This window comes from Leuciscus leuciscus (genome assembly GCF_965113295.1).
Source record: "Leuciscus leuciscus genome assembly, chromosome: 18".
Classification (NCBI taxonomy): Eukaryota; Metazoa; Chordata; class Actinopteri; order Cypriniformes; family Leuciscidae; genus Leuciscus; species Leuciscus leuciscus.
In genome coordinates this window covers 3,321,762-3,339,261 of record NC_138742.1, presented here as the reverse complement: position 1 = coordinate 3,339,261, position 17,500 = coordinate 3,321,762, and the positions used below count along the sequence as shown (strand labels likewise).

The 17,500-nt window shown below is 39.7% G+C and overlaps 1 protein-coding gene across 1 annotated transcript in view; it reads right to left on the bottom strand.

Moving 5' to 3' along the window:
• Positions 1-3,037: 3,037 nt before the first annotated feature.
• atp1b2a (ATPase Na+/K+ transporting subunit beta 2a) overlaps positions 3,038-17,500 on the bottom strand; it is a 15,667-nt gene continuing 1,204 nt past the window's right edge. Inside the window, exons 2-7 of the mRNA XM_082145730.1 lie at positions 10,406-10,534; positions 10,219-10,323; positions 8,544-8,749; positions 8,145-8,225; positions 6,225-6,320; positions 3,038-6,104 (exon numbers count right to left, since the gene is read on the bottom strand). Of these exons, the coding sequence (XP_082001856.1) occupies positions 5,931-6,104; positions 6,225-6,320; positions 8,145-8,225; positions 8,544-8,749; positions 10,219-10,323; positions 10,406-10,534 (791 nt within the window). The 3' untranslated portion in view covers positions 3,038-5,930. The remainder of the gene's footprint in view (positions 6,105-6,224; positions 6,321-8,144; positions 8,226-8,543; positions 8,750-10,218; positions 10,324-10,405; positions 10,535-17,500) is intronic.

The following is a 17,500-nucleotide window of genomic DNA, read 5'->3' as shown; positions in this document are numbered from 1 at the left end:
TTCTGCTGCTGCTGCTGTTATTGCTGCTGCTGATGCTATTACTGCTGCTTCTGCTGTTATTACTACTGCTTCTGCTGCTGCTGCTGCTGCTGCTGTTATTGCTGCTGCTGCTGCTGCTGATGCTGCTGCTTCTGCTGTTATTACTACTGCTTCTGCTGCTGCTGCTGCTGCTGCTGCTGTTATTGCTACTGCTGCTGATGCTATTACTGCTGCTTCTGCTGTTATTACTACTGCTTCTGCTGCTGCTGCTGTTATTGCTGCTGCTGATGATGCTTTTACTGCTGCTTCTGCTGCTGTTATTACTACTGCTTCTGATGTTATTACTACTGCTTCTGCTGCTGCTGCTGCTGCTGTTATTGCTGCTGCTGCTGCTGATGCTGCTGCTTCTGCTGTTATTAATACTGCTTCTGCTGCTGCTGCTGCTGCTGCTGTTATTGCTACTGCTGCTTCTGCTGTTATTACTACTGCTTCTGCTGCTGCTGCTGTTATTGCTGCTGCTGATGCTATTACTGCTGCTTCTGCTGTTATTACTACTGCTTCTGCTGCTGCTGCTGCTGCTGTTATTGCTGCTGCTGCTGCTGCTGATGCTGCTGCTTCTGCTGTTATTACTACTGCTTCTGCTGCTGCTGCTGCTGCTGCTGCTGTTATTGCTACTGCTGCTGATGCTATTACTGCTGCTTCTGCTGTTATTACTACTGCTTCTGCTGCTGCTGCTGTTATTGCTGCTGCTGCTGCTGCTGATGCTATTACTGCTGCTTCTGCTGTTATTACTACTGCTTCTGCTGATGCTATTACTGCTGCTTCTGCTGTTATTACTACTGCTTCTGCTGTTATTACTACTGCTTCTGCTGCTGCTGCTGCTGCTGCTTCTGCTGCTGTTATTGCTGCTGCTGATGCTATTACTGCTGCTTCTGCTGTTATTACTACTGCTTCTGCTGTTATTACTACTGCTTCTGCTGCTGCTGCTGCTGCTTCTGCTGCTGTTATTGCTGCTGCTGATGCTATTACTGCTGCTTCTGCTGTTATTACTACTGCTTCTGCTGTTATTACTACTGCTTCTGCTGCTGCTGCTGCTGCTGCTGCGGCTGCTGTTATTGCTGCTGCTGATGCTATTACTGCTGCTTCTGCTGTTATTACTACTGCTTCTGCTGTTATTACTACTGCTCATGCTGCTGCTGCTGCTGCTGCTATTACTGCTGCTTCTGCTGTTATTAATACTGCTTCTGCTGCTGCTGCTGCTGCTGCTGCTGTTATTGCTACTGCTGCTTCTGCTGTTATTACTACTGCTTCTGCTGCTGCTGCTGCTGCTGCTGTTATTGCTACTGCTGCTGATGCTATTACTGCTGCTTCTGCTGTTATTACTACTGCTTCTGCTGCTGCTGCTGTTATTGCTGCTGCTGCTGATGCTATTACTGCTGCTTCTGCTGTTATTACTACTGCTTCTGCTGATGCTATTACTGCTGCTTCTGCTGTTATTACTACTGCTTCTGCTGTTATTACTACGGCTTCTGCTGCTTCTGCTGCTGTTATTACTACTGCTTCTGATGTTATTACTACTGCTTCTGCTGCTGTTATTGCTGCTGCTGATGCTATTACTGCTGCTTCTGCTGTTATTACTACTGCTTCTGCTGTTATTACTACTGCTTCTGCTGCTGCTGCTGCTGCTGCTTCTGCTGCTGTTATTGCTGCTGCTGATGCTATTACTGCTGCTTCTGCTGTTATTACTACTGCTTCTGCTGTTATTACTACTGCTTCTGCTGCTGCTGCTGCTGCTGCTGCTGCTGCGGCTGCTGTTATTGCTGCTGCTGATGCTATTACTGCTGCTTCTGCTGTTATTACTACTGCTTCTGCTGTTATTACTACTGCTCATGCTGCTGCTGCTGCTGCTGCTATTACTGCTGTTTCTGCTGTTATTACTACTGCTTCTGCTGTTATTACTACTGATTCTGCTGTTATTACTACTGCTTCTGCTGTTATTACTACTGCTTCTGCTGTTATTGCTGCTGCTGCTGCTGCTGTTATTACTACTGCTGCTGCTGATGCTATTACTGCTGTTTCGGTTGTCATTACTACTGCTTCTGCTGTTATTGCTGCTGCTGCTGCTGCTGCTGCTGTTATTACTACTGCTGCTGCTGATGCTATTACTGCTGTTTCTGTTGTCATTACTACTGCTTCTGCTGTTATTACTACTGCTTCTGCTGTTATTGCTGCTGCTGCTGCTGTTATTACTGCTGCTGCTGTGGTTATTACTGCTGCAGCTGTTATTACTACTGCTTCTGCTGTTATTGATGCTGCTGTTATTGCTGATACTGCTACTGTTATTGCTGCTGCTCCTATTACTGCTGCTGCTGTGGTTATTACTGCTGCTGATACTGCTACTGTTATTGCTGATACTGCTGCTGTTATTGCTGATGCTGTGGTTATTACTGCTGCTGATACTGCTACTGTTATTGCTGATACTGCTGCTGTTATTGCTGCTGCTGCTATTACTGCTGCTGCTGTGGTTATTACTGCTGCTGTTATTGCTGCTACTATTACTACTGCTGCTGCTGCTGCTGTGGTTATTACTACTGCTGTTATTGCTGATACTGTTATTGCTGCTGCTGCTGCTGCTGTGGTTATTACTACTGCTGTTATTGCTGATACTGCTGCTGTTATTATGTATGCCAATTATTATTATGTATGCCAATACATACACAACATGCTGCTGTAAGCAAGTAAGACATGCTGCTGCTGTACAAAATAGCATACATGAATTGCCCTTAGTAGATCTATACAGGTGGAGCTGGGGAAGGTGGAGGGTTTCTGGAAGCGCTGCAATTGCTACAGCATTTAAGGGTGAGCAGCGAGCTCATTGGCAACTGATACAGCAGGAACCAATCAGCTGTGCCCTATAGAGAAAGATGTGATTGCAAGCAGATTGAGTTCAGGACCAATCAGCCTGCGCCATCTAGAGTTTGATGACAGAACTTTGTATTTAGATTATATTGAAACAGAAGTATATAGCTTCATTTACATTTTTTTACAAAAAAATAAGACAAAAAATGTTTGTTAAACACAATGTTTTTATTTCCTGTTTCCATTTTTCATTTATAATGATAATCATTTTTCGAATATAAGTTTCACAATTTTCATGTCAGGCAATATATAACAGTATATTCAGGATATTTAATAAGATACATCTAGTTTCTGAGCAGTGTTTTTACAGAGAGTGAAGAAAGAATAAGACACCGTCTCACTATGAAGGACAGATGAAAAACCGGGATGAGTCTGTGAGCTATTTAAGTCATCCGGCGAAAGTCAAAGTGACGAGCGTGTCGAGTTATTGGATTGGAGAGAAACACAGACGGGGACAAAGAGCTCAAAGATGCCGTCAGTGTGTGAGAGTGAGTGAAAAACTCTCTAATGAGTTTCTAGTAGCGCAGGTGTGTTTGTCGTTGCCATTATTTGTGTAAGCCTGTGTTTTTCGCCATGTGTCATCGATGATATCGTCAGAAGCGTGTTGGTTCAATTGAAGCTGTAAAGGTGCGGTCACACTAGCGAAATTCGGCGAAACTTCGCGTGCAATAGCATATTAAGAACTGCTCACTTTAGAACCAAGCGGAGAATTTGCGTGACCAACTCGAGCACCAGCGAAATCTAAATAGGGAACACATTCGTTCTCACGCGACACTCCCAATCGCACGAATTCCTGACTGGACCGCAAGATTGTGCTGAGCAACGGTAAATGTGACCGCGCCTAAACTCTCAGTAACACCTATGACAAATCACGCACCGTTTCAATGGTGACGTCCTAAATTCCTGTCTGACTGAATATTTCGTCTCACGGAAATTAATAAACCGTATGAGAAATGTAAGTGAACTACACTCACAGCGGTATACAAACGCTCGACGAATCGCTGCTGCATCTAAAATACAGAAGTCGAAAAGAATGTGCAATAATTCGATTTACCGTATCTTAAAAACATATAAAATCTATTCCATGACAGGCAGCACACGTGAAGTAGATCTTAGTAAACGTACGACAGGCAGCGTAAGTTTAGCACGCGGCTAATCTAGTTATTAGTCACTGCTCTTTGTAAACATTGAACTGTTCCCAACATCAGGCCCGTAACTTCTGTTCTGATGTGCGACGGATGAACTAGTGACGTTAATTTAAAAGTTTGGCCGCGTCTGGCTCTTTTTCCCCACACACTTTTCTAACACACACCCTCCAATGTTTCAAATGCACAACACTGTGGCAGTAACCCAATAGAAACACAGCACATTCACTACTGGGGGCGAAATGAAGGATTGGATTGTGAAAAACACGAAAGAAAAAGAAAAAACAGACAGGCCGGCCGCCCGTGCATCGTCAATGGCAGGCTAGTGGTTCGCTAATAAGCACTACGCTAATGACCGTCTCGGTAACCTGCTCGCTAATCAGGGCGGCAGGTCGCGTCTGTTTGACTCGAATCCCCTTGAACATCCAAATGTCAAATCACATGATAAAAATCTAAGATCCTACCAAAGCTAAGAAGAAATTAACTAAAGTTTTGAGAAATATGTTCATCTAATGTTCACGTAATTTTCTCGCTGTGCGCTAAAGTGCAGCTAACGCATGATGTGCTCAACAACAAAGGAATTTGTAATAAAAAAAAACACTTTTTGGGAAGAAAAACACGTTTGTTTAATTCATTCATCTACATTAGTAAATATTAGATTGGCAAATTTTCTTAATTAAAGTTTTTTTTCTTTCACCCAGGAACCCTTTTCTTTGTAACTACTCTCTTCGTTAACTACCCCAGATGCGCTATTATTTACAAGTATTAACAGTACACTCTTGGACCAGAAGGTATTGCTGTGTACACATTTAGAAAGATGGGTCGAACCGTTCTGGACAAAATGGAGCAAATACATTATTAGTCGACTGGGCAAATTAAGCGCGAAACAAACGGCGAACTGATATGGCGCAGCTTGAAGCTGATTGGCTAATGTGTAAGTCGTTGAGTGCAGTCTGAGCGTGTGCAGAACGTCAGCCAATCGTTTCAGTTTAACAGCTTGTGTGTGTGTGTGCGTTTGTGAACATTACAGTGTTACAAAAGTGTTTTCACAAACATTGTCATATAAAAAATAAAAATCACAAATCAGATAATAAATAAATAAATGAATAACATCATAAATGTACCTCAATTCATCAATCAAGCAATAAATAAATAAATAAATAAATGGATGGATACAACAGATATCCGATTAAGAGCGCGATATATCTCACTGGGACAGATATGGAAAGTTTATGGCTCTATTAATAAATCAATCATATTAGCACTTTCGTCTACGCATTTCCTTATTCATTCAGATTTGATCTATTTTGAATGAAGTTGAATTTGACTTCTCTAATTTGTGTTATTTATTACACACTCACAGTCACATAAAAGCTATTTTTATAGACCAAACGAGTGAATCCGGATCGCATTTCAGCTCAATATCGATAAGTAAGAGAGTATAATTTGCATACATTTTCATGACAATTAATTAAGCACAAATGGTTCAAATGGGTTTGCCATGAAAATAATTGTAATAGGCTTAATTTTCTTCACGTAAAATCTGAACTCTTGAATGATTGTGGTCCCTCTGAATTCACTGGATTGTTCATGAGATTTTGATTATGTCTGTATTGGTTGTCTAGAGATTTAGAAAGGCTATCGATGCTATCTGCTCTCTTGATTTCACTTTGGAACGATATCAGCTGGGTATGACGACAGTCAAGAGTACTCAAAACACACAGAGATACAAAGACACACACGCACGCACGCACACAGAAATCATCATGTAGACCCGAGTATGAGGACAGACAAATACATTAAACACTTTGAGATATGATTGACACCTCCTACAATCTCCTGTGTGTGTGTGTGTGTGTGTGTGTGTGTGTGGCAGATGTAGTTGCTCTACATTTTGTCGATGCGCAGCTTAAAGGACACACGGCCAGAGAACTTGTCTCTCTCGTTGACCGCAGTGGCGTCTTCGGAGAAGAGACGGTTGATCTTACACTCCACATTGACGTCCGTGTTGAAAGTGATGTTTGTGAACTTCACGGCCACCAGAGGCTGAGAATAATTCACCTAAACAAACACACACAGAGGTTACACGCGTATATAATCACACAGCAGTGTTGTGTGTGTGTGTGCGTGTGTGTGTGTGTGTGTGTGTGTGTGTGTGTGTGTGTGTGTGTGTGTTCTTGCCTGTGCTCTCTTGCCGTAGTATGGATAGTACATGAGGTTGAAGGATCCGCTAGGAGGGAAGTAAGCGATTTCGCCAATGCTATCTGAATCCTCCTTCTACACAGAACAAGAGAGAAATCTCAGCGCGATGTAAAGCACAGTGATTCTCAACCAGATGACTTAATATTATTAAAAACATGAATTAGCACACAGCTAACATGATTTAACACTTTTAACATGAATTAGCATGTTGCTAGCTTGAATTAGCATTTTGCTAACATGAATTATGAATTAACAGGTTTTAGCACATTGCTAATATGTATTAGCATTTTAGCATTAATTAGCATGTCGCTAGCTTGAATTAGCATTTTGCTAACATGAATTAACATGTTGCCAGCCTGAATTAGCATGTTATTAGCATGATTTAGAATGTTGTTGGCATGTCCTAAGCTAGTTGCTAGGCTTTGTTAGCGATAGATACGTAGTGGATGAAGCTTAAATACTCTATTAGGGTTATTTAGTCTTGATTGTCTGTTTATCAAAAAACATTAGAGGGATCAGTTAGAAAAGATAAAGCAACCCGAGTCAGAACAATCTGAAGGTCTGAGCCGAGTTTGTTGGTTGTAGCTTGAAAACTCTAGGAGGACATACTGTAAATTTAGCTCAGAAGAAGAAGAAATTTAAATAGTAGATCATTATGTTGATTTTGTCAACCATGCATTAAAAAAAAAACACTGTGTTTTGTCTTTGAAACCTGGATATATGGAGGAAGCCTCATTTTAATCCCGTAACGCCGAACTTATAAAATAATAGTTTGAAAATATTTTTTTTGTTTGTTTGTTTGTTTATTGAACATTTAAACAATGAAATAAGTTTATATACAAAACAAGTTTGCATATGTGTTGTTTAGTTGAGCATCATGTTTGAAACATCAGGCTTTAATGGCTAATAAAGCATGATATCCTGAGAATATGAAGGGGAAAAAAGCTCAGTTGTAATTCAGAGGCCCAAATTGAGCAAAAATATGCAAATTGATGCAAATGCTGATATTAATATGCACAAAAAGTGATGAAATTCTGATGTTTGTAATGTAAATAAATGATATATTTATAACAGTATAAAAGATATTACCATCACGCTAATAATATGTCTAAGTAAGATGATATTTAAATGCTTAGTTTTATGATGCAATGCAATATGATTGACAGATGAACACATAAATCTTCCTCAAAAGCCTGATGATCATATTTGATACTCACATCACATATACAATGATTAGTGCTGGGCAACGATTAATTGCATACAAAATATGTTTTTGTTTACATAATATATGTGTGTGTACTGTGTATAATTATTTTGCATGCAAGAAATATTTGCATGTATATATATTTATGCATAATTTATATTATATATAAATATTTTATATATAAATACCAATTAAACAAATAAAAAAAATACATGCATGTGTGTGTATTTATATATATACAAAATAATTATACATAGTACACACACATATATATATATTATGTAAACGCAAACATATTTTGGATGCGATTAATCATTGCCCAGCACTAAAGATGATGCATGGATAATCAAGTAAACTGAAAGTAAGTGTTCATTTTGAAATAATACTAACAATATCAAAGTTGCACTAAAAATCTGTAAAGATCAAGCATAAAGACACATGAACCACGAGAGGGGCTTCAACTAACCTAGTGCTCACTAGTCAGGGTGTGCACTAACGTAGCATGTGTGCTAGTCTACGGTTAGAGTTTATTGGAAGCTAAGTGTGTATTCTAGTCTATTTCTTACCCACTCGTCTCCCGCTTTATATCTCTGAGTACGGAGGGATGCAGTGAACAAACATTATTGATGCTTGACTGGCTGTTAGTGATGAGTTTGTCATGATGGTTGGCTGAAGGTCAGGTAGATCTCACTCACCTTTGCCCCACAGGTAACGAACGGAGCTTGAATGCTAGAAGTAGCATTTGCCATCACACTTCCTGGCCTCATCCCAATCACCTGCAGAAGAGACAGCGCTCATGAGGGAAGGATAACAGAGCATTTATCATCAGAAGGACTGATAATAGAGGGTATGCGTGTGACGTCACCGTCGGCCCGAGTGGCATAAATCAAGATGCATTTACTAGATGAGTAAAATGACATAAGGTATTATGTCCTGTATTGGGGGAATTAATACAAATTAAGTGATTTGATGCTTACAAAAAAGCAATGGGATAAGAAAAATTATCTTAATTAATTAATTATTGACTTAATTATTCTTGTAATCATCTATGTGTGCAGTCGTTACAGTGATCTGTGCTGTGATTGGCCGGTTACCCGGTTGAGTTTGATGAGCACGCAGGGTTTGCCGTCCCGGTATCCGTACGTGGTGTCGTTGAGTCCGGAGCAATCCCCCAGGATGGTGCGGTTGAACTGGCAGGAGCGTTTGGGGTTGTTGCGCACCTCTCCGCTGTCCTCCTGAATGAAGTATTTATCTGGGGGGCAGACGTCGTTGGTCATCACCTGCTGAGACTCATTATAGGCTGCGGGAAAACAGGCCAAGACACAGGTCAAAGGTCAAGCTCTCTTTACTGATGCTCCTCCACCGGGCTCATTATCGCTAACTAAAGATTAGAATATGAGATTATAGAAAAACTTTAACTAAACTACATTAGAACTGGAACAAATTAAAGTTGACCTGGAAATAAATGAAAACTAAAACTGTAATAAAATTTTGAATTAAGCATAAATATTCGAAAAGAACAAAAACTAATAAAAGTGACAAAAGCACATAACATAATTACTAAAAGTAAAACAAAAATGGAAAATATAAAAATAACAGCTAAATATTAATATAAACTATAATAATGGAGCAGGCTTATTAACTAAGGCTATTAAAAAAAATCTTATTTCTTATTAAAAATTATTTTTAAAAAATTGTCAAATAAAGCTAAAATAAAATGTAAATATTAGATGAAAATTTTAAACTTGCGAAATTTTTGCAGAAAAAAAAGAAGTGTGTAACTTGAAATGCAATGTAAGTCGCTTTGGATAAAAGCGTCTGCCAAATGCATAAATGTATAAATGTAAAATAAGTTGGAAGTTGAAGCTCTAAAATTATTAACTGGAAATAAATAAACACTAAAACATAAACATAACATGAAATAAACATGAATTAAACCTAAAGAGTAATATGTTTTAAAAAGAACAAAAGCTAATAAATGTGACAAAAATAAAATATAAAAAAGCTAATTCAATATATTAATAAAAACTATAATAATATATAAACAATGTAGCAGGAATATTACCATTAACTAAGACAATACAAAATATAATGAAAACAATGTTGCCTTACTTAAACTAAAATAAGTTTTAGCAGAAGCACTAAAATTACTAACTGGAAATAAGTTAAAAAAATAAAAATAATAATAATAATAATAAATTAAACCTAAATATTAATATTTAAAAAATAACAAAAACTAATAAAAATGATCAAAGCACATACAAAATAAAATAATTAAAATATTCAAATAAAAATTCAAAAGAAAACTGAAAATATAAAAATGAAAGCTAATTCAAAATATGAATAAAAAACATAATAGTATATAAATAAAACTGCCCTGTAGAAAGACACAGTTATGACAATAGTGATTTTTGTCCATGTATGAAGGAAATGTATGAAGGAAAGTCACACAGGTATAGGACCACATGAGGGTGAGTAACTAAAAGTTTATTTGTGTGTGAATAATTCTTAAAAACTTAAAAACTTTCAAACTTTCGATACTTTGTCGAATTGCAGGCGAGCAAATTTGTCTTTATATTTATCCATTTGCCAGACGCTTTTATCCAAAGCAATGCATGCATTTTTATTACCAGTTCATGCATTAATCAAACCCATGACCTCAGTGTAGCGAGCACCATATTCTACTCTTCCAGATGAAAACAATATGTGAGATTGTGAGTCATTTTACTTCATTGCATACCTTTTTTTTTTATCTCTCTATTTACTTACGTGCAAGGAAGTTGTCCAGGGCCTGAATGTACGAGTCCCAGCTCTCTGTATTGTCAATTTTATACATGATTTCTAGAGCTTCTCCTTTTGGCCGAATCATCATGCCTGGAAACACACGCACACAGTTGCATTATAGTGTGTGTGAAGGTGATGTCTGTGTGTGCGTGTGATTATAGTGTATTTGTACCTGGTACAGCCAGACGGTCCTGCCAAGTGGGCTTATAGTCGTCCAGCGTCAGCAGCATCACGTACATGGTGAGGCAGAACATGCCGGCCAGAAACGTGTAGAAGACCAGATAGAACAACAGAATCAGACCTGCAGGACACAGAACAACATCTCCTTATTATTTCAGCATCTGAAGATCGGAGTATACTAATGTCAAGTCAAGTCAAGTCACCTTCATTTATACAGCGCTTTTAACAATATAGGGCCCTATTTTAACGATCTGAAACGCAAGTATCAAGCGCGAAACGCAAGTAACTTTGTGGGCGGGTCTCGGGCGCTGTTGCTATTATACCGGCGGGATAAATGACTCTTGCGCCCGACGCAAATCTAAAATGGGTTGGTCTGAAGTAGCTTCATTACTCATAGGTGTGGTTTGGGCGTAACGTGAAATAAACCAATCAGAGCGACATCTCACATTCCCTTTAAGAGCAGACGCGCTTGTTCCATGGCGGATTGCTATTATAACGGCGGATTTGCCAGACGCACGCCAGGAGCGGTTCACAGCCGAGGAGACCGACGTTCTCGTCAGGGCCGTAAAACACAGAGAAGTGACATTGGGGATGGAGAAACACACACAAATTAGCTTCGGTTAAACAGGCGTATAATAATTTGGGTAAATGTGTAAGCTAGATTTATGCCTATTATTCACATCTTCATGGACACCACAATGATTTCCCTCGTGTGGTAATATTTTTCCTTGTAATAATGTATGATTTTCTAAAAATGAAAACTGCTGCTTCTGTGTAGATGGGAGAATCAAAGTTTATGCGCGTTGTGCACACGCTACATTATGGCCAAGCCTGCGCCCTTAAAATAGCATATGAATATCATGCGCAACGCGCCACTGACTTTAGACGAGGTTTCTCCTGGTCAGTGGCGGAATTGTTTTCTGGAACTGCAAAATAGCACCAGGGAACGTTTGCGCCGGAACATGCCTCCTCTTTTCGCTGAACCGCTCCCGGGAGCGCAAGTTCATTCCCTAGTTTACCGACATGCGTCTGTGGAGGGAAAAGTCTGCTGTGCGCGGGTGCAAAATAGGAATGATACATGCGTCGCTGTACAAAGTCAATTGCGCTGGGTGCGAGATAGGGCCCATAGATTATTTCAAAGCAGCTTTACAGTGATAATAGGAAATATAATTTCACATAATGTAAAAAAAAACATAATGTCTCATTTCTCTCATGGAGGAGCGGAAGTGAAAAAGGAGGAGCGACGACAGTGGAGATCGAGAGAACTTATGTTGTGTTTTATTATATGTGACAGCAGTCGTCCGTCCAGTCTTGCGTTTTGTATTTGTTTCATTTATTGCATCAAAGTCTTTGAATGTTCGCCGGTTCCGCCTCCTTCTTCCCATAACATCTAACCCTCCTACAGTACACTTGTAAGTGTACAATTTCAGTAATGTGTGGGACTAAATTGGCCCACTTTTTAATGTATAAAATATACTTTTAAGTATACTTTATGTAGTATGCATAATGTACTAGTATACTTGTAAGTGTACTATTTCAATACTTCACTTTTTGGTGTATAAAATATACTTTATACTTTATGTAGTAGGTATACTAATATCAATGTACACTTTTTAGTGTATAAAATATTCGATTACACTTTATTTTATGGTGTCTGTGTTACAGTGTAAGTATACAAGTACATAAGTATATAAGTACTGTTTAATAATAATTAACTACATGTACTTACTACAGGGTTAGGGTTTGGGGTTTGATTTAGGATTAGTTGCAAGTAATTATGCATAATGTATAGTTATTACTACAATTACATGTAACATCTGTAACGAGGACACTGTAAAATAATGTTACCAAATATACTTTTAAGTATACTTTATGTAGTAAGTATACCAATATTAATATACTAGAAGTGCACTTGTAAGTGTAGTATTTTAATACCACTTGGGACAAAATTGGCCCACTTTTTAGTGTATAAAAGTATATTTTTAAGTAACAGTACTAAACATTTAGTACACAACAAGTTAGTACTACAAGTGATTTTACTAGTTAGATACTTTTAGCACATTTTTACCCAAAGCCAGTGATTATTATCAATAATAAATGATCTATGATCTATTATCAAGTTTATAAAGTTATAATTATCAAGGCCTTTATTTACGCCTTGGAGCCATATAGATTTCTTTTATGATGGATGGATGCACTTTTTTGGGCTTCAAAATCTCAGGTACCATTCACTCCCATTATAAAGCTTGGAAGAGCCATGATATTTTTTTATATAACTCAGATTGTGTTTGGCTGAAAAAAGAAAAAAGTCATATACATCTAGGATGAGGCTTGAGAGTGAGTAAATTATGGGATAATTAAATTGTTTGGGTGAACTGACCCTTTAAGTCCTGTGTTTTCAGTTCACATTTGTCCGGTCTCGTTCATGTATGGTTGTGTTTGCCTGCTTGTCTTCATGTGGATTACCTTGTGGATATTATTCAGTAATGTGTGATCCTTTCATCATCATGCCTTTGTATACAGCTCAACTGTGACAGAAAGTGCAATGTATAGTTTTTGTTTAGTTTTGTAAACAAGCCCCACTCCCAACCCAGTGCCCAACGGCAACATGAGCCTCTACCGTGATAGAGGAGCCAGCAACTAAAGGTATAGCGGAGCGAAACATCGCCGCGGAGCCGGAGCCTCGCGTGTCTGAGCCGATGTGTGAGCCGGCTGCATCATCCATCGCTGAGGGAGTTTGTGATGAGCGCGAGGGTGAAGAAAGGAGCCCCAGCCACACCCTCCACCATGAACAGTTATTTTGATTTTGGAGAGGACGATCCCCTACCCCCTTTAATCCCTCCCGAGACTGTCTGTTCTATTTTGGACTCTCTGGTCCCGCCCAGTTTCCCTCCCCACCTCCTCTTCAGACTTTTGTCCAGAATTTTGTGGTTTTGCCAGTCCCTCAGTTCATTCTCAGTCCCTTCTCCAACCCTAAGCCATGCCTGCAACCCAGTCCTTGCTGTCTCCCATCAGCTCCTCAGTTCCCCATCAGACTCCTCTCAGTGGCACGACTACACCTGGGGTCCGCTGTGAGCCAGCTGGGCGTGGAGATCCCGTGGCTCCGGCTCCAACCTCAGATCCCGTCCTGCCACCTCGGCCCATCGCCATGACTCCTCCGCCTTCACTCCTTCCTCCCTCAACTCCAACAGCGACCTTTGAGCTTTCAGCTCCAATGGACCCTCGGACTATTGGCTCCATCTGGGTCAGACATTGCCAGCACATCATCACGAACTTTGGGGCCATTCACTGCTCTCCGGCCCTCCACCCCTTTAGATCCATTTTGGCTCCACCTTCCCTCAAGCTACGCCTCAGCCCTCAGTCATTCCAGCTTCACCTCAGCTCCACTGGACCCTCGGACCATTGGCTCCACCTGGGTCAGACATCGTCAGGACATCGTCACAAACTTTGGGGCCATTCCCTGCTCTCCGGCCCTCCACCCCTTTAGCTCCATTTTGGCTCCACTTTCCCTCAAGCTACGCCTCAGCCCTCAGTCATTCCAGCTTCACCTCAGCTCCACTGGACCCTCGGACCATTGGCTGCGCCTGGGTCAGACATCTTCAGCACATCGCCATGGACTTTGGGGCCATTCTCTGCTCTCCGGCCCTCCACCCCTTTAGCTCCATTTTGGCTCCACCTTCCCTCAAGCTACGCCTCAGTCATTCCAGCTCCACCCCAGCCCTCCGGTATGTGTTTACATTTTACATTTACATTTATTCATTTAGCTGACGCTTTTATCCAAAGCGACTTACAATTGCTATATATGTCAGAGGTCGCACGCCTCTGGAGCAACTAGGGGTTAAGTGTCTTGCTCAGGGACACATTGGTGTCTCACAGTGGATTCGAACCCGGGTCTCTCACACCAAAGGCATGTGTCTTATCCATTGCGCCACCACCACCCCGTTTCCATCTTGGGGGGTTGTCGCTGGGGCTCCGTTGCAAACTCGGGGACAGTTAGCGTCACTCTACTCCTTCGGCTCTCCTTCGGCTCTCTGTCTGTGCCAAGGGCTCCACCTCCATCGGCTCCATCACCTCCGCTTGAACTTCCACTCTGTCAACTTTACTGTAGTAAACGTTGTACAATGGCAAGGAAAATATTGGTTTAATTCTGTCATACTGTGTGTTTGAAGCAGAAACTGATTCAGAAGAGGAAGTCGATGTTTCAGAATGGTAATGCTTTTTATGAATCGAAAGTCAGTGGAGGAAAGCCCCGCCCCACTCGTGACGAGATTGGTCACATGTTTGTGACTGTACGAAACAGTCGGTTTCAAATCACGTTTTTGAGACTGTGTTTTGTAAAATGCAGTTTTAAGGAGAAAATACTCAGCAATGGTGTCGACTTATGAATTTACACATGGTTTGTCTGAAAGCATATTAAAAACACCACATAGACATATAAACATTAAACAACATTAAAAGCTGGATTTTCATCACAGGGAGACTTTAAAGGCTTGCAGTTCATGAATGCCTTGGAATACAGATCTAAGATCAGTCTCTTTTATTGTAGAAGTGAAAGCACTTCAAAAAATCTAAGTGTAAAGAAGTTTTAGAAGTTTAAGTTTACTGTAAAGCAAATGTACTAAATTAAAAAAATATATTTATATAAAGTTTTTTACAAAATAATTTACTCTAAACTGCTAGAAAATCAAAGCCATACATCTAACCAAGTTGTGCTCCAAATTCGAAGTTGATATCACAAAAAAGATGTGATTGGATAACTGGACTAACCAGCGGACCAATCGCATCGCAGCATATCAAATACTGAGTTGATGGTTCTGAAACTGAATGATGTGGTTTTATTCCCTCCAGAACCGACTCACACAATTTGTGTTCCCAAATACTAGCATCCGAACGCATGAGAACATAACAGCGTTTACTGTGTTTGGTCTGACGCTCTGAGACGCAACTCATTTATGATGGAGGGAAAAGAGCCCGATTGCAGCAACTTACAGTTTTATTACTGATATTTTGCACCAATTTCCCAGGAAGTGACCATTTTGTTCTCTTGAACACATGGGTTGGAAATGCTGCTTTATTCGCAAGTATAGACTTGCTAGAGCTAATATATACACAGAGACGCTGCTGTTAGCATGTAAGATATGCTACAGCTGCTGCGTTAATATACATACATCAATCCCGTAGCAGATCTAGACAGGTGGAGCTGGGGAGGTGGAGGGGTAACTCTGATACCGCTGCAGGACTAGATTACAGCAAACACTGAACCGGACTATTTAAATGTTGAGCAAGCAATCTCATTGGCTGCAGGATCAGCAGAGGCCAATCAGTTTGTGCCGTGTGGTAATGATGTCATTGCCTGCAGATTGCATGTAAAGGACCATCAGGCTGCGCCCTCTAGAGTTTTGTGACTGAACTAGATATTTATTTTACATAATTATTTTATTTTTTTGCCACAAAGTTTAAAAGTTTTGACTATATGACGATACTTAATAGTTAAGATAATAAAAGTCTTCTAAAAGTAAAAAAAAAAAAAAAAAAAAAAAAACTCTCTAAAAGTTTAGTTTTTTGTACAGATTTTTATTGGGAATATACATACAGGAGCAAAATATGCAAATGCACTAGAAGTATCAGCATAATTTTTTTTTTCTTCATAACAAATAACATTTTGTTCTTCAGTTATAAATTATTATACAGTTATACAGTGTTAAACCAAAACATTCAGTTCAATTTGATTCAATTCAGTTCAACAGAACAATAGCTTCATTATTCAGCTCGATTCAGTCAAATTGTGTTCTTATCAGTGCAGGTAAATTGATCAAATTACAGAATATATGTATATAATGTACTCAGATCTCTTCATGTTTACACGGGTGTCCGGCAGAGAAACCACAGGTGTGAAGACCAACATCCTCCAACAGACACAATACCGACTGTCTTGACCAATCAGAATCAAGTATTTCAGAGAGCCGCGTATTAATTCAGATGATCTGTGATAATGTCGGCAGTGTATGTGACCTAGATTCCCCTCTATTCACTCCATCTTCATGTCATCTGCGTGTTTCTCATTCGTCCATCACTGAGCAAATGTCAGGACAGACTGCGAGTGAGTAAATCCTCTTACAGTAAAACCACAGCGTTATCTATCTCTCTCTATCTCTCTCTCTACCTATTCTACTCGTTCTGTTATCTTCTGTCTCTCTCTCTCTCTCTCTCTGTGTGTGTGTCTGTCTGTATCTTTTATTTTACTAGCATTTATTTTCTGTCCATTTTAGGTCTTTGTCTTATATGTCGCCCCATCAGTGTCTCTCGCTCTCTCTGAGTGGGGGGATGGGAGTCAGATTAGTGTCTTCTTCTCTCATTGGCTGCTCTGCCACTGATGTCATCAGTGCTCTTGGCCAATCAGAATCCTCAACACATATGAAATCTGGCCAGTGAACTTATCGGACATAATTTGACACACACACACACACACACACACACACACACACACACACACACACACTTGTTTATATCATTATGAGGAATTCCATAGACATAATGATTTTTATATTGTACAAACTGTATTAATAATCTATTTATAAGCTGTTTTCCTCATGGGGACCAAATGTGTCCCTGCAAGGACAAATATTTCAGGTTTTACTATCTTGATCCTCACAATGCAGGTTAAACAAGAACACACACGCACACACTGATCTGCCTTTGATTTGGTTTGTATTAGCAGAATTTGATTGATTACTTTGAATGTGGATTAATTAATGGATAGTGCAGTTTCATTTTAAAATGTTAAATTTCTAACAGATTTAAAAAAAAGCTTCACATCAGTTTATGTGTCTAAACGCATTCAGATGTGTGTGTCCTGCTTGACTGTTTCAATCGAAATCCATCCAAATATTTGACAATCTAACATTTAAAACAAACTCTGATGATGAATTTGCACATTTGTTCTGTATTATGGGAAGGAATATGACAACTCATATCTTTCGGTCTTTTTGCGTTTGGGGTTTGGCTGTCACTGATGATGCTGCAGTGAAAAGATGTTGAAGATTTAGACAGAAGAGAAATAAAAAATCAAAAGCATACAGTAGTGAAT